Source organism: Xenopus tropicalis, chromosome 4 (assembly GCF_000004195.4).
Source record: "Xenopus tropicalis strain Nigerian chromosome 4, UCB_Xtro_10.0, whole genome shotgun sequence".
Taxonomy (NCBI): Eukaryota; Metazoa; Chordata; class Amphibia; order Anura; family Pipidae; genus Xenopus; species Xenopus tropicalis.
Window position 1 is genome coordinate 143,044,051 of NC_030680.2, and position 15,533 is coordinate 143,059,583.

Sequence of the window (15,533 nt, forward strand, 5' to 3'; positions counted from 1 at the left end):
GGGCCTGGTCAGAGAAGTGGATCCAGGTGGGGGTAAAAAGGGCAGGATTTCCTTCCAGAGGGTGGGGGGGGGTGTTTGGGCTGATTGGGGAAGGGATAGGCAGATGGAACGGGGAACAAATGAGGCCACATGTATTCAACCCTGTGGGCAGCGGTTCTCAACCTGTGGGTTGGGACCCCTTTGGGGGTGGAAGGCCCTTTCACAGGGGTCGCCTAAGACCATTAGAAAACACATATTTCCGATGGGCTTAGGAATAATTTTATGGTTGGGGGTCACCACAACATGAGGAACTGTATTAAAGGGTCCACGGCATTAGGGAGGTTGGGAACCACTGCTGTAGGGAGTGCTTTGCACACAATAAAGAGGAATTGAGCAAAACCCAGAACCCTTTTATTTTTGTCCAATTCCGTTATTGGTTCTATCCATGTGCAGACAGGAAAAGGAAGTGTAACGCTAAAGCCATTCCATGTCTCGAGGGCCCTTAGAATGTAATGCCTGAAATTGGTCACCAGTGTTTCTGCACAGAATGAATTCATAACTGCCTGGATATTCGATATAAATTTAAAAAAAAAAAAAAAAGACTTGATTATTTAAAAGGTGTTTCTGCTTGTTAATAGGTGTGGGCACTTTTTATTGAAAGGGGCGTCGTGCTGGTTTTGGAAACAGTTTTCTTGCCAATTTTATGGGTTTCACAGGAACTGTAGAACTTTTTAAAGGAGAAGGAAAGGTAAAGACTAAGTAAGCTTTATCGGAAAGGTCTATGTAAATACAGCCATAAGCACTGAGTTCTCTGTCAAAAGAAACAGGATTTGTTGTCTCTCTGTTTTCCTGTGCCAGAGACACGCAGCTCTCTCCTCTCTCCTGCTCCCCCCTCCCTCAAGAATGATAAGAACTCACTCCCCCCCCCCCTTAGGAATGTGGATCTGAGCCAATCAGCAGGAAGCTTCCTCATAGTCTAACTAACTGAGCATGTACAGCGGTCTGGGTCCTGGTGCAGGAGCGAGCGTTTCTCACCATTGAGAGAACTGAAGGTATGCCTGCGGCTTGGGATTAACTCTTTACTAGCCTTTCCTTCTCCTTTAATAGAAGTAAGAATGGTATTTTACGGCAACCTTTTTCCTTTTTACCACTTTTTTTTCTTTGCTGCCATTGGAGTCTATGGGCCTACAAAGAAACCCAGTGAAAAATTTTGCTCATTGCTATTAAGGAATGGCTTTTCTCATTGGAGCTTCTGACCTTCCAAATGTCATTTGGCCAGTGTCCAAGCTCCATGTATGTGAATAAGTGATGATACTTTCTACCAGTGTGGATACAACCTTAAAACATAGAGTAATACTTCTCACTCCATAGAGTTGCCCCCGCTGAGGTGGGGGGGGAGAGGAACTTGGAGCAGTAGCAAGGTGGCTCATCCTAAAGGCCAGCTAGTGAGATTTGAGGAAAAAGCCTGTTTGCTCTACTAAATACACTTGAAAGCCCATCTTAAAGGTCACATAAGGTGGGATTTAAATCTTTAATTGTTTTATGAGCAAGAGGACCTCTGACCTCAAAAGGGGCTTCAACTGCAAAACTTCTAACATCTTCTGACTTAAGGTGGCCAAGCGAGCAGATCTTCTCCCGATATCCCCCACCTATGGGTGTTCGATATCAAGCCAATCCAGGCTAATTCGGTTGTTTGGCCCTGGGGCCAAACAATCAAATTAGAGCGACGGGTATAGGCGAAGTCGGTTTGGGGACCGCATCAATGAGCTGATTGATATCTGCCCGATTTCAGGCCAAATATCGGTCAGGCAGTCCCGTCGGCAGTGCCCATACACAGGCCGATTAGCTGCCGAATCAGTCTAAGGGACCAATATCAGCAGCTAGAATCGTCCCGTGTATGGGGAACTTTAGAGGTTCACAGCAGACCTGATGCTCCCTCTGAGAGAAAGCAGTGTTGTTTTTGACTCTGTTTGCCGTTTCAGACTTGTGTGAAACACGATTGTTCTCTGAGCCTCTGTCTAGTAATGCATTGGATGGGAATTTACTTAACCCACAAACACTCTTTCAAAACTTGTCCTATTTCCTCCAATGCCGTCAGATAGGGTGGGTGGTTATGTCGGCGGAGCGGGTGAGGTGTTATTGGCAAGTCAAAAGGGGCAAGGAGCCTTGTTAGAAGTTTGACCCCCCCATAGGCAGTATATTAGCTTGGACCCCCCCCCATGAGTACTGAGGGTTTCAGTACAACCTGTGCATCGCTACCTCCGACCTTTGTTTCCATTTTCACCTCCCATTGCTCTACTATAGTCTTACAAAAGCTACAAGATACCACGGATTGGTAGCCTAGGGGGAGTAAACTAATATGGGGGTGATGAACTAATAAACGACCGTTTAATCATACAGGAAACTTATATGCTGTTCTTTGCTGTTGGCAAGGTATCGGCTCGAACGTTATTTTACAGTAGAATCCAATTATTTTTTCTATGAAATAAATAGAGGGAAAAAAACCCTTAGTTTTGGTTAAAAACCTATTATGGTCAAATCTTAATTAATTTAGCGGTACAATTTCAATTTAACGTTCAGCGGGAACGCTCACTCGCCATCTGTTTTTTAAGCCGTTTTCGCTGCGATTGTTTACTTGTATAATAATAACGACGGCCAATTAGAGTTAAATGAAACGCCTTAGCCTTGATTAAGTTGTTTACTCGCCGGATTAAATAATGGGTTAATCTTGAACTGTCGGGGAGCGCTTTCCCGAGCTGCAACGTCGAATTATTTTGTTATCAGGAAATATGGCTCTATTAAATATCCATATTGTAAGCGGCGTTTAGAATCCATTTACCTAATCCCACATTACAGATATCTATAACACATACTATTTTAGCAGCAATTGCTAATCAATCGGGCCGAACCACTTTTTCACTTTTTTGTTTTTTTTAACCCCCCCCTAGACTGAGTAGAACAAATCCGTTTAGCAAAGGTTCTGATGTACCATGGCCACCTCTGTTTCCGAAAGTTGGCTCAGCAACAGTCTGAGGGATAAGATGGAGTCTGAGGCGTAAGATGGAGCCTGAGGGGTAAGATGGAGCCTGAGGGGTAAGATGGAGCCTGAGGGGTAAGATGGAGCCTGAGGGGTAAGATGGAGCCTGAGGGGTAAGATGGAGCCTGAGGGGTAAGATGGAGCCTGAGGGGCAAGATGGAGCCTGAGGGGTAAGATGGAGCCTGAGGAGTAAGATGGGGCCTGAGGGGTAAGATGGAGCCTGAGGGTTAAAATGGAGCCTGAGGGTTAAGATGGAGCGAGATAACATGGAGCCCGAGAGAGATAACATGGAGCCCGAGAGAGATAACATGGAGCCCGAGAGAGATAACATGGAGCCCGAGAGAGATAACATGGAGCCCGAGAGAGATAACCTCCCCTAATTTGTAGATCTCTGGATAACAGGCTTCCGGATACCTGATACATATAAAAGGCCCTGATGGGCCCTATCAAGTATCTATCTGTATAGAAACATTGAATAGCAGTGAACCAGAACTTTATGGATAGTTAAATGTGCCGTTTTTCAGCTTGGCACTTGGGGTAACCAAGGACAATGTAGTCCTCTCCTTCCATTGTGATCTTAATCAGGAACCCTAATTGGAAGTAACTTTTGATGCAGTCATATTGGCCACATACTGACCAGGTATAGAATAATACAATACAATTCTGGTGTTGATTTTCTCTTTGCTGCTTATAAACCCATATTCTCCATGTAATAGACTCAGATACCATTAGGTCTATATACAAATCTGGCAATGGGAGGCTGGGAGTGTTCTTCAACCAAAGGCTGAAGGCATCTGTCTGAGCATATAGAAGGTTATTAGGAAACGTTGCTCATTTTTATGTAGTAGGATGTTATTGAGGCATAAGGAGCACCATAATATTGCAAATCTTTTCCATTTTTAGTTGTTGGCTCCAAGGAACTTAGGGATGGAGGCCACTTTTTGCTATACATTGGGAAAGCTATAAATTGGTGCCCGAAGCTCCAGTAGATCTGTAGTACTGGAGATTGTGTTGTATGTTATAGAATAGCTAGTTCTACGCATTTTTTATCCGGAAAGCTGTTATCCAGAAAGCTCCGAATACCAAAGTCTGTCTCCTATAGACTACATTTGAATCAAATTTTTAAGAGTTTTAAAACCGATTTCCTTTTTCTCTGTAAAAATAAAACAGTACCTGTACTTGATCCCAACTAAGATATAATTACCCCTTATTGGGGGCAGAACAGCCCTATTGGGTTTAATTAATGTTTTATTGATTCCCTTTTCTCTGTAATAATAAAACAGTACCTGTACTTGATCCCAACTAAGATATAATTACCCCTTATTGGGGGCAGAACAGCCCTATTGGGTTTATTTAATGGTTAAATGATTCCCTTTTCTCTGTAATAATAAAACAGTACCTGTACTTGATCCCAACTAAGATATAATTACCCCTTATTGGGGCAGAACAGCCCTATTGGGTTTATTTAATGGTTAAATGATTCCCTTTTCTCTGTAATAATAAAACAGTACCTGTACTTGATCCCAACTAAGATATAATTACCCCTTATTGGGGCAGAACAGCCCTATTGGGTTTATTTAATGGTTAAATGATTCCCTTTTCTCTGTAATAATAAAACAGTACCTGTACTTGATCCCAACTAAGATATAATTACCCCTTATTGGGGGCAGAACAATCCTATTGGGTTTATTTAATGGTTAAATGATTCCCTTTTCCCTGTAATAATAAAACAGTACCTGTACTTGATCCCAACTAAGATATAATTACCCCTTATTGGGGCAGAACAGCCCTATTGGGTTTATTTAATGGTTAAATGATTCCCTTTTCTCTGTAATAATAAAACAGTACCTGTACTTGATCCCAACTAAGATATAATTACCCCTTATTGGGGGCAGAACAGCCCTATTGGGTTTATTCAATATTTAGATGATGATTAGCAGATTTAAGTCCAATTTACAGAAAGTTCCATTATCCGGAAAACCCCAGGTCCCGAGCATTCTGGATAACTGGTCCTATACCTGTACCAGTCTCTCATCCAAACCACTCCCTGGTTACTAAGGTAACTTTGACCCTAGCAACTGAATCACTGCTGAAACTCCAAACTGGAGAGCTCCTGAACAGAAAATTAAATAACAAAAAAAACTACAAATAATAAAAAATGAAGACCAATTGCAAATTGGCTCAGAATCACTCTCTACTTCATACTGAAAGGTAAACAACCCCTTTAAAATGAGTATTGGGGTTTCTTTAGATGGAGTGCTTTTATGGTTCAAACCCAGAGGCAGGTTGCTAGGGTGAAAATGTTCCTAACAACCAGACCACTTTAAACTGTAGAGAAGCAGAAAATAACAGTTAAATGATAGAGAAACCATAGAAAATGAACGGCAAATGCGAAATGTCATTTTCTACATCAGACATAAAGCGAAATGCAGAGTGAGCCTCCCCTGTAATATTCCCCTACCCTTCACTATGAGCAGGAACCTGTTATTTAAAGGGTAGGTAACACCTCGGAGAAAATTCTTTTAGTCCCAAGAGAAATTGGATGCTCTCTGGTTTAATGTATTCCGGCCCTGATCAGGATTTCCATTTTGACAATGTAAAAAAGAAAAACTAGTGAAAATGAGGTTGTTGGCTTCTGGTAACTTCTATCTGTACTTTCCCTTACAAAGAGTGATATTATGGCTCAGTCGGGATGTAATGACAGGCAGCTCTTGGTTACTTGTGCCGGCGCAATAAAGCAATATGCAGGCTTGTCACTCTCCCGGCTCCACTAATAAAACGTGTCTGGTAGGCTTCACATTGCGCCTTCATCCTTCCTGCGCTCCCCTCTACTTTCATCTATTGAAACTGACTGGCTGCTATTGTCTCTGTTATACCCACCCTGAGCTGCTGCAGCCAAAACAGAATTATATAACCCGCGCGTGCTGGATGGGTGTCTGGGGAATGGGATAAATCTGTCAGGGAAGAATAAACTACTAAAACAGAAAGTACAGTGTGAAGGTATAACTTATTGTGTGCCCAGAACATTCCTTCTCTGTATATTTGTATTTATACATATGGGTAGGGGGTGCCATAGTGTTTCCCTTAGACAGTACAGTATGGGGGTACAGCTTATTGTGTGCCCAGAACATTCCTTCTCTCTATATTTGTATTTATACATATGGGTAGGAGGTGCCATAGTGTTTCCCTTAGACAGTACAGTATGGGGGTACAGCTTATTGTGTGCCCAGAACATTCCCTCTCTGTATATTTGTATTTATACATATGGGAGGGAGGTGCCATAGTGTTTCCCTTAGACAGTACAGTATGAGGGTACAGCTTATTGTGTGCCCAGAACATTCCTTCTCTGTGTATTTGTATTTATACATATGGGTAGGGGGTGCCATAGTGTTTCCCTTAGACAGTACAGTATGGGGGTACAGCTTATTGTGTGCAAAGAACATTCCTTCTCTGTATATTTGTATTTATACATATGGGAGGGAGGTGCCATAGTGTTTCCCTTAGACAGTACAGTATGGGGGTACAGCTTATTGTGTGCAAAGAACATTCCTTCTCTGTATATTTGTATTTATACATATGGGTAGGAGGTGCCATAGTGTTTCCCTTAGACAGTACAGTATGGGGGTACAGCTTATTGTGTGCCCAGAACATTCCTTCTCTGTATATTTGTATTTATACATATGGGTAGGGGGTGCCATAGTGTTTCCCTTAGACAGTACAGTATGGGGGTACAGCTTATTGTGTGCCCAGAACATTCCTTCTCTGTGTATTTGTATTTATACATATGGGTAGGGGGTGCCATAGTGTTTCCCTTAGACAGTACAGTATGGGGGTACAGCTTATTGTGTGCCCAGAACATTCCTTCTCTGTGTATTTGTATTTATACATATGGGTAGGGGGTGCCATAGTGTTTCCCTTAGACAGTACAGTATGGGGGTACAGCTTATTGTGTGCCCAGAACATTCCTTCTCTGTATATTTGTATTTATACATATGGGTAGGGGGTGCCATAGTGTTTCCCTTAGACAGTACAGTATGGGGGTACAGCTTATTGTGTGCCCAGAACATTCCTTCTCTGTATATTTGTATTTATACATATGGGTAGGAGGTGCCATATTGTTTCCCTTTTGATTTGGATCAGTCATAGCTGATTGGTTCCTGTGCCCGCTGGTTATGTACACTTTATTTTTTCCCAGTTTAAAAAAGAAAAATAATAATCGGTGTAAGGAAGGAAATGATAGATTGTTGGCAATAATACAGTCAGGCTTCCTGATTTCCCCCCCACAGAAACCTTTAATAAAAGGCGCGACTCCCTGGAACAGCAGCAATCAAACCCTAGCCTACAGCAACCTTGTCTCGCTCGCTCGGGCTGCCCGCTAACCAGGAAACGCAGATTTAGAGCTGAAACTATATGTTTGTAGTCAAAGTTAACGGAAGTGGCTATATTGAGTGCTAAAGGTTAATAGCAATACCTGCTGTTTGGAAACTTTTCCCAACAAAACCCAATTTTAAAAGGAAAGCTTAGGGAAACCGAGACATTTCAGACAAAAAGTAAAAGTTCTCAAAGAAGTTTGCTTCTAATATTAATGATTTAGTTTTGTTTCTTTTCAAAACCCTTATGTATCGACCAGTTGGTTATTTAATCCAAAAAGAATCCCCGACGCACAGGGCACGTGCAGAGCCATATTGGAATAGAATGGGTTTTGTTCATTCCATGTTATGCTGCTGATGTGTTTTATGGAACTATTAGGGTGAAGACACACTGGGCTGCTAGTAGCAGCTACTTTTTCATGGCTACTAAAGTCCTGCCATAGACAATACTGAGAATTGCCTCTGCTAAAACACACGTAGAGACAATTATCAGTAAATGATCAGCCTTGTCTGTTTCTGTAGCCACGACAAGTAGCTGCTACTAGTAGCTCCGTGTGTCTTCACCCTCAGAGGCCCATTTATCAGCATTCTCATTATTGTGGTACTGGAGGTTTTTCAAACTAAACTCATCTCCACTAATAACACATCTTCTTCACATGTTCTTCTCCACTAAAATTGTAGGATCAGCTATAAATGTTCTTGCAGACCGTAGCTCAATTAATTATGGGACACATTCATTTGCGTTTAGGAGCAACTGATGAAGGTATCCCAGAACAAAAACAAAGTTTAGCTTGAAAGTTCTTCTGCGAAGCCCCGAATCCTTGTTGTCTCTCCGAGTCCCAGAAATCCTATTATCTACATATTCTTCCTTCAAGAAACCTTTTCCCACCAAAGATTTCCATATAATCTTCCCTTTGTGATTCCATGTTGAGCGGCTTTACGTATAATGTTTCTAAGGTAACTCTGAAATCTCAATTAGAAGCCGATAGAATTGTGCGGATTTGTATAAAACAATAGGGACACTTGCTAGTTGTATGCTATAAAGGCAATTTCTTTTTCAGATCCAACCCCCTCCCTCTCACCATCTTGCCTTTGATGGATAATAAAACGGTGCCTTTATTGTGCGGATCTCAGGAGGATTTAAATCTGTTCAGCTCTAGATATGGATTTCAATGACTATTTAGCAACATTTGAACTTTTATGCTACATTATTTTCCTCTTTTGTCTTTGCAGTTGTGTGCTTTGATGCCAAGATTAACTTTGATGACAATGCAGAATTCAGACAAAAGGAAATCTTTGCCATGGACGACACCTCTGAGACGGACCCGATAGAGAACGAAGCCAACAGTTACGATCTGAAGTATATCGGCATGGATGGAAACATCGCTTGTTTTGGTACGGAGATTAAAGATGGCTGCAGACATGTTGTTTGTGAGAGCTTTTGTTCCACAGATTCCATATAATTCTGCTCCTTTGTTTGCAGGACAATGGCTGTTCAGTGTTCAATTCCTTACAGTTTTTTTCTGTTCTGCATACCATTATATTGTATTGTGGATGTACACAGCGTCTCCAACAGATTAAAACAAAGGTGTGCCATTATGTGGGGCGCACTTCCCTGCAGTGGGCTGTAGACCAAAATCATCGGTAATGCGGCTGAACTTTTGCGGTCAACCTGTTTGTTTAATGACCTGGTTATGAGGAAAGTGCAGGAAGGCTGGGAACAACAGGATGAGAGAAATAACCAACAGTTCACCTTTACAAAGCTCATTGATTTCATTAGTACCCCATGAATATTTTTTTTTAGTTGTTTTTTGTTATATATTATTTTTATCTCCAAAAATGGTATTTTTATCATAGAATTGGTTTTACCTTCTCAAATTTCCCAGTAGCAGCTCAATAAGCTACATTGCCCCTTTTCTTCCAGCTTTTGTCGAGTTCCTTATTTTCTTTTCTGTTTTCCTTTCATTCAGCCTTTGCTTTTACTTTCCCCGATTAGTCTGTGTCTTTATTTGTTTCTAACTGCCTCTCTTCCCTGCATTACTCTCTTCCCATCTTTCTCCCACTGTCTTAAGGTGGTCATACACGCTAAGCCAAGCGAGCAGATCTTCTCCCGATATCCCCACCTACGGGTGGGCGATATTGGGCTAATTCGGTCGTTTGTTCCTGGGGCGATCTGACTAATTTTTAAACCTGCCCGATCGAGATGTGGCCGATTTCAGACCAGATGTTGGTCGGGCAGGCCTGTCGTTAGTGCCCATACACGGGCCAATAAGCTGCCGAATCGGTCTAAGGGACTGATATCGGCAGCTAGAATCAGCCTGTGTATGGCCACCTTTATTCTCCACCTCTCCCATTGCCCACTAAATCGTCTGATCTGCTCTTTTGCCTTTTCTCTCTTCCCGATTCTCCACCTTCACTCTGTATTTTCTACCTCTCCCTCTTTCCTTGTGGTTGCTTTCTTTCTTTACCTCTCTACCCCTTCTGTCTCTTTTACTTTTCATACCCTTCCTTAAGGTGGCCATTCACTGGGTGATTCTAGCAGCTGATATCGGTCCCTTAGACCAATTCGGCAGCTTATTGGCCCATGTATGGGCACTAACGACGGGCCTGCCTGACCGACATCTGGGCTAAAATTGCCCAGATCTTGATTGAACAGGTTTCGTACGAAACATCGTCAGATCGCCACGTGTATGGCCAGGACCGCATTGGCTTGTTTATGCGGTCCCCGAACCTACAGACGCCTATACCTGTCATTTTAATTTGATCGACCGACCAAATTAGCCCTATATCACCCACCCGTAGGTGTGGATATCGGGAGAAGATCTGCTCAGATCGGAGTGGATCTTAGCGTGTATGGCCAGCTTTAGTCTCTCTGCCATCTCTTTTCTTCATCCCCCTTTGCCTCTGCCGCCTATTTCTTTCATCTCCATCAATTTTTAATTGTCCCTCTTTTGCCTCTGTCTTTTGTCTTCCACATTCTCTGTGGTTTTTCATAACAAGTCCAATACGATAAGGTTGGGGTTGAGTGACGGTTCCCTTTAAATATCCAGAGGGCTGAGATGAGAATTTTAGATGAGCCGAGTGATACCTAAGCTATGTGACTTCCTAGTAGCATAATGCAAATATTAACACATTTCTGTCATCATATCACTAAAATAGTTTTTCCCAGCCCTTGTGAATAGGGACACATTTCAAGTGTAGTTAATCTTTCCCACTGACACAAAAGGTGTTAATCTTAAATGAATCTAAATAAGGCTACAGCGTTCCTCTAGAGATGCCCAAGGATTCTTAATCCTAAAATAAATGTCATAAACTCATTGGAAGGCTGTGTTATAAGCGGCGGAACATTTTCTGGTATTTTATATGGTATAAGATATTATCTCCCTGCATTTATGCTTCACAGGACATTCTGTCTTTAACTGCATGCACTTGGCATGGACAGCAAGACTTTAATAATTCAATTTATTTTATGTCTGTGACAAAATTGATAACATTCTAGAGGCTAAGAGATGAAAAGGAGGAGACCTGACCATTAGCTTCTATTAACAATATGGACCTGCCCTTTCCATACCTGTTGTTGTTTAGTCTTCATTCCATAGACTAAACCTGCCATATTAAAGGCTAAATAGCAGCCAATCAAGCCTATCAACCTCCCCATTTTTGTAAGGTGGTCTAAAATCTCCCTTCCCACTGATATTTGAATGTTTTCATGTTATCAACCCCAGGAATGTACAGATATATCCGACCTAATGGCAGAACCATAAAGTCCATGGCTCCCCTCTTTGCTTGATGTTTCTTGAATAAAATAAATGGACACTAAGGGAAAATCAGTTCACCAGTAAAGTTTCCACTTTCCATGATTCACAGTTATTTTGATTAAAGATGAAATAGGTATAAATAAGTCATTGGGAAAATGTTACATTTTCTACCTCTCCTATTTTTTTTAGTTGACTTTATGGTAATAAAGTTCTTTATATGGCTGAATTATTGGGCCATATGCATTGATATGTTTATAAAGAATCATATATTCCTCCTGTACATTGTAAAGGATATAGGAAGTCTTCTGTGAGTTCTAAATCTTGTACAGGTATGGGATCCCTTACCCAGAAACCCATTATCCAGAAAGCTCCAAATTACGGAAAGCCTGTCTCCCATAGACTCCATTTTGGCCAAATAATTCAGAATTTTAAAACGGATTTCCTTTTTTCTCTGTAATAATAAAACAGTACCTGTACTTGATCCCAACTAAGATATAATTACCCCTTATTGGGGCAGAACAGCCCTATTGGGTTTATTTCATGGTTAAATTATTCCCTTTTCTCTGTAATAATAAAACAGTACCTGTACTTGATCCCAACTAAGATATAATTACCCCTTATTGGGGGCAGAACAGCCCTATTGGGTTTATTTCATGGTTAAAGGATTCCCTTTTCTCTGTAATAATAAAACAGTACCTGTACTTGATCCCAACTAAGATATAATTACCCCTTATTGGGGGCAGAACAGCCCTATTGGGTTTATTTCATGGTTAAATGATTCCCTTTTCTCTGTAATAATAAAACAGTACCTGTACTTGATCCCAACTAAGATATAATTACCCCTTATTGGGGGCAGAACAGCCCTATTGGGTTTATTTCATGGTTAAATGATTCCCTTTTCTCTGTAATAATAAAACAGTACCTGTACTTGATCCCAACTAAGATATAATTACCCCTTATTGGGGCAGAACAGCCCTATTGGGTTTATTTCATGGTTAAATGATTCCCTTTTCTCTGTAATAATAAAACAGTACCTGTACTTGATCCCAGCTAAGATTTAAATATAAATAATCCTTATTGGATGCAAAACAATCTTATTGGGTTTAATTAATGTTTTATTGATTTTTTTGGTTCCGAGCATTATGGATAACTGGTCCTATACCTGTATAACTAAGCCTTATTGCCCTCTCCTATAAGGACAAGAATCTATACTGGTGTTACTGATATCCCTAAATCTGTATTACCTACTCAGAACAAGGGAATTATATAGTTGCTGACTAATGGGTAAGCAATTCTAGACACACAACCTTTACCCCATATCCATCTTAAAGGAACAGTAACACTAAAAAATAAAAGAGCTTTAAAGTAATAAAAATATAATGCACTGTTGCCCTGCACTGGTACAGCTGGGGTGTTTGCTACAGTAACACTACTATAGTTTATATAAATAAGCCGCTGTGTAGCCATGGGGGCAGCCATTGAAGCTGGAAAAAAGGAGAAAAGGCACAGGTTACATAGCAGATAACAGATAAGTTCTGTAGAATACAATAGTGTTTTATCTGTTATCTGCTATGTGCCTGTGCCTTTTCTCCTTTGAATGGCTGCCCCCATGGCTACATAGCAGCTTATTTATATAAATTATAGTAGACTTTCTGAAGTAAACACACAACTTTTACCAGTGCAGGGCAGCAGCACATTATATTTTAGTTACTTTTATACACTTTCATTTTTTGATGTTACTGTTCCTTTAATGGGAATGGTTCCACATGTTTGGGTTAAATTATTAAGAACCAAGACAGATCTCAAGGAATCACTTGGGAGAAGTGGATAGGGATCTTTTGTCAGTAGCCCCAGAAACAAGTTCTCATAACCAGCTATTGAGAAGACATTGAGAAATACAGTCAGAATTGTTGTACAGATGGAGACACTTGGACGAATGCCTCGTTGCAATTCATCTCCAGCAAATGTGCCACGTCCAAAGCCATTTTAGGTTAAACAAGAATAATGAAAAAGAATATAAAGTTTGCTTCTCATTGCATTGGCTCTGCTAATAGATAAAGCTTCTGATGTTCTGATTGATCCAGCTCAGCTGTGTGTGTCTGAATTCTTGTATTCTGATTGGCTACATATTTGTTGTATCCCTGCCCAGTTCAAAATGAATACGCGGATGAAGAAGAAATGTGAAAACATCAATGAATCAATACTGGCTTACCAATGATATCCTCAGAGTGTATGTTTATACTTTGTCTTATCCCGTCTGAGCCCTAAAACAATGTTTGTACTTGGTCTAAAGGTTTTTTTCTTTAACTGTGACTGTTGTGTATTGGCTCTGTTGACATGGTATCTGTTATCTCTGGCAGTAAATGGCGCGGGCCTTGCAATGGCCACATGTGACATCATTGACTTGCACGGAGGAAAACCGGCCAACTTCCTTGATCTTGGTGGTGGTGTGAAGGAGTCACAAGTATACCAAGCCTTCAAGCTGCTCACTGCCGATCCCAAGGTAAACTCATTTTATTATCGTTAATTGTTTGGGGATAGATTGGCCTAGATGTAAGATCAGAGTTCTAGGAGAGCAACAGAACGAGACGTCAATGCATGCTGTTACTCTCCCCATAGAGGTTTGAACCCACGTGATAATGAACCCAAATCGGTTTATTTCTGGTTGTCTAATCATGTTTCTAAATGCATGTCATATATATATGTATATCTTTATTTATAAAGTGCTACTTATGTACGCAGCACTGTACAGTAGAATACATTAATACAAACAGGGGGTTATTAAGATAATAATAGATAAATTCATAGTATAACAATAAATACAGATAAAAACAATACAGTTGCAATAAGTTAAGTAACCCAGGCTAGTATGGTATTAGAGCATGGGGGGAAATGCACCTCTCTTAGACAGGATGGGCCTTCGCTATATGGAAGAGACCATGTGGAGCTGGGATGTAGGGGAACTACAACTCACTGTAGCTGTGTGCAGTTCAGATTAGCAAAGGTGGACGCCAGAAGGTTCTTGCAGTTGAACTATAGACAGATTCATTGTCAAAGACAAATGAATCAGCAGGGTTATACTCACACAGATGGTACAGATGGTAAATGATAGTATACTCTGAGGACAACAAGAGAAGGATGCACGCCGGTTTATCCCACCTCTTTTGGGAGTCTGGGCAGGATAAATGCACCTGGTCAGCTTGGCGCCTCTGGATAGATACTTCAGTCTTCAGGTTGATAACCCCTAGATTTAAGAGTCCTACAGCCGACTGTGGAACAGGGTTGAGATACTGCCTGTCTCCTATGTCTTAACCGTGGCCCTATGCTGAGGCAACATTGCCTGTATGGAAGGTACTTCCAGCTACTTTCCTTGGTGGACCCGAAACTGCTCTTGCTTCCTTCCCTCTCACTCTTTTCCCCCCTAACATTTAATCCTTCCGAATCCGAATTGGCTAATTAGGATTCAGATTTGTTTCGACCAGGACCGTGGATTCGAACAAAACCAGACCCTGCCAAAAAAGCCCGAATACCAAACCGAATCCTGGATTCGGTGCATCCCTAATTTAAAGTGACTGTATTAATTTAATGAGATTATCATTTACCGTCCCTGTGCTTTCAAATACCCCGATCTCCCAGCACCCACAGATCAGGTACCAGGGTGGTGCTGGGAGATGTAGTTTAACCACAGTGCTTTTTTTTACCTTTGTATTATATAGCTAGGGATTAAAAGCAAAGTGATTCCTAACTAATGTGATAGATTACAGAAAAAAAAAACATTGCTGAAAATAAATAAACCCAGCAGGATAAACCAAGAGACATAAAGTATGAGCAATGTCTTATTGATTTCTTATACAAACAAAATATGGTCATCTTGGCACAGCAACGGGATAGTCATTTCTGTATTTAATATATGTGTTCTCAAGTCTGAATATAAAGCTGCCTTTTCCTTTCCTTTATTTTGCATGATAGCATTTGAGTCCAAAACCATTGTGTGCCCAATGGGGCCTTCGTATTCTGGTTCCATGTCAGTGTTCAGAGCCTATAAACCAATGCACACATCTGTGTATGTTGAGTAAGGCCACTATAACCGTAAAGGGGTTGTTCACCTTCAAATTAACTTTTAGTATGGTTTAGAGCAGTGATCCCCAACCAGTGGCTCAGGGCAACATGTTGCTCCCCATCCCCTTGGATGTTGCTCTCAGTGCCCCCAAACCAGGGAGTTATTTTTGAATTCCTGACTTGGGGGCAAGTTTTGGTTGAATAAAAACAAGATTTCCTACCAAATAAAGCCCCTGTAAGCTGATAGGTTGCATAGAGGCCCCTAATAGCCAATCACAGCCCTTATTTGGCTCCTCCATGAACTTTTATGGTGCTTGTGTTGCTCCCCAA

At 41.1% G+C, this 15,533-nt stretch overlaps 1 protein-coding gene across 2 annotated transcripts in view; it reads left to right on the forward strand.

Moving 5' to 3' along the window:
- The window catches only part of suclg2 (succinate-CoA ligase, GDP-forming, beta subunit), a 139,213-nt gene that overhangs the window by 65,151 nt on the left and 58,529 nt on the right, over positions 1-15,533 (forward strand). For both annotated transcript variants that reach the window (XM_012960976.3, NM_001083347.1), the window contains 2 exon segments: positions 8,620-8,781; positions 13,505-13,647. In XM_012960976.3, the coding sequence (XP_012816430.1) occupies positions 8,620-8,781; positions 13,505-13,647 (305 nt within the window).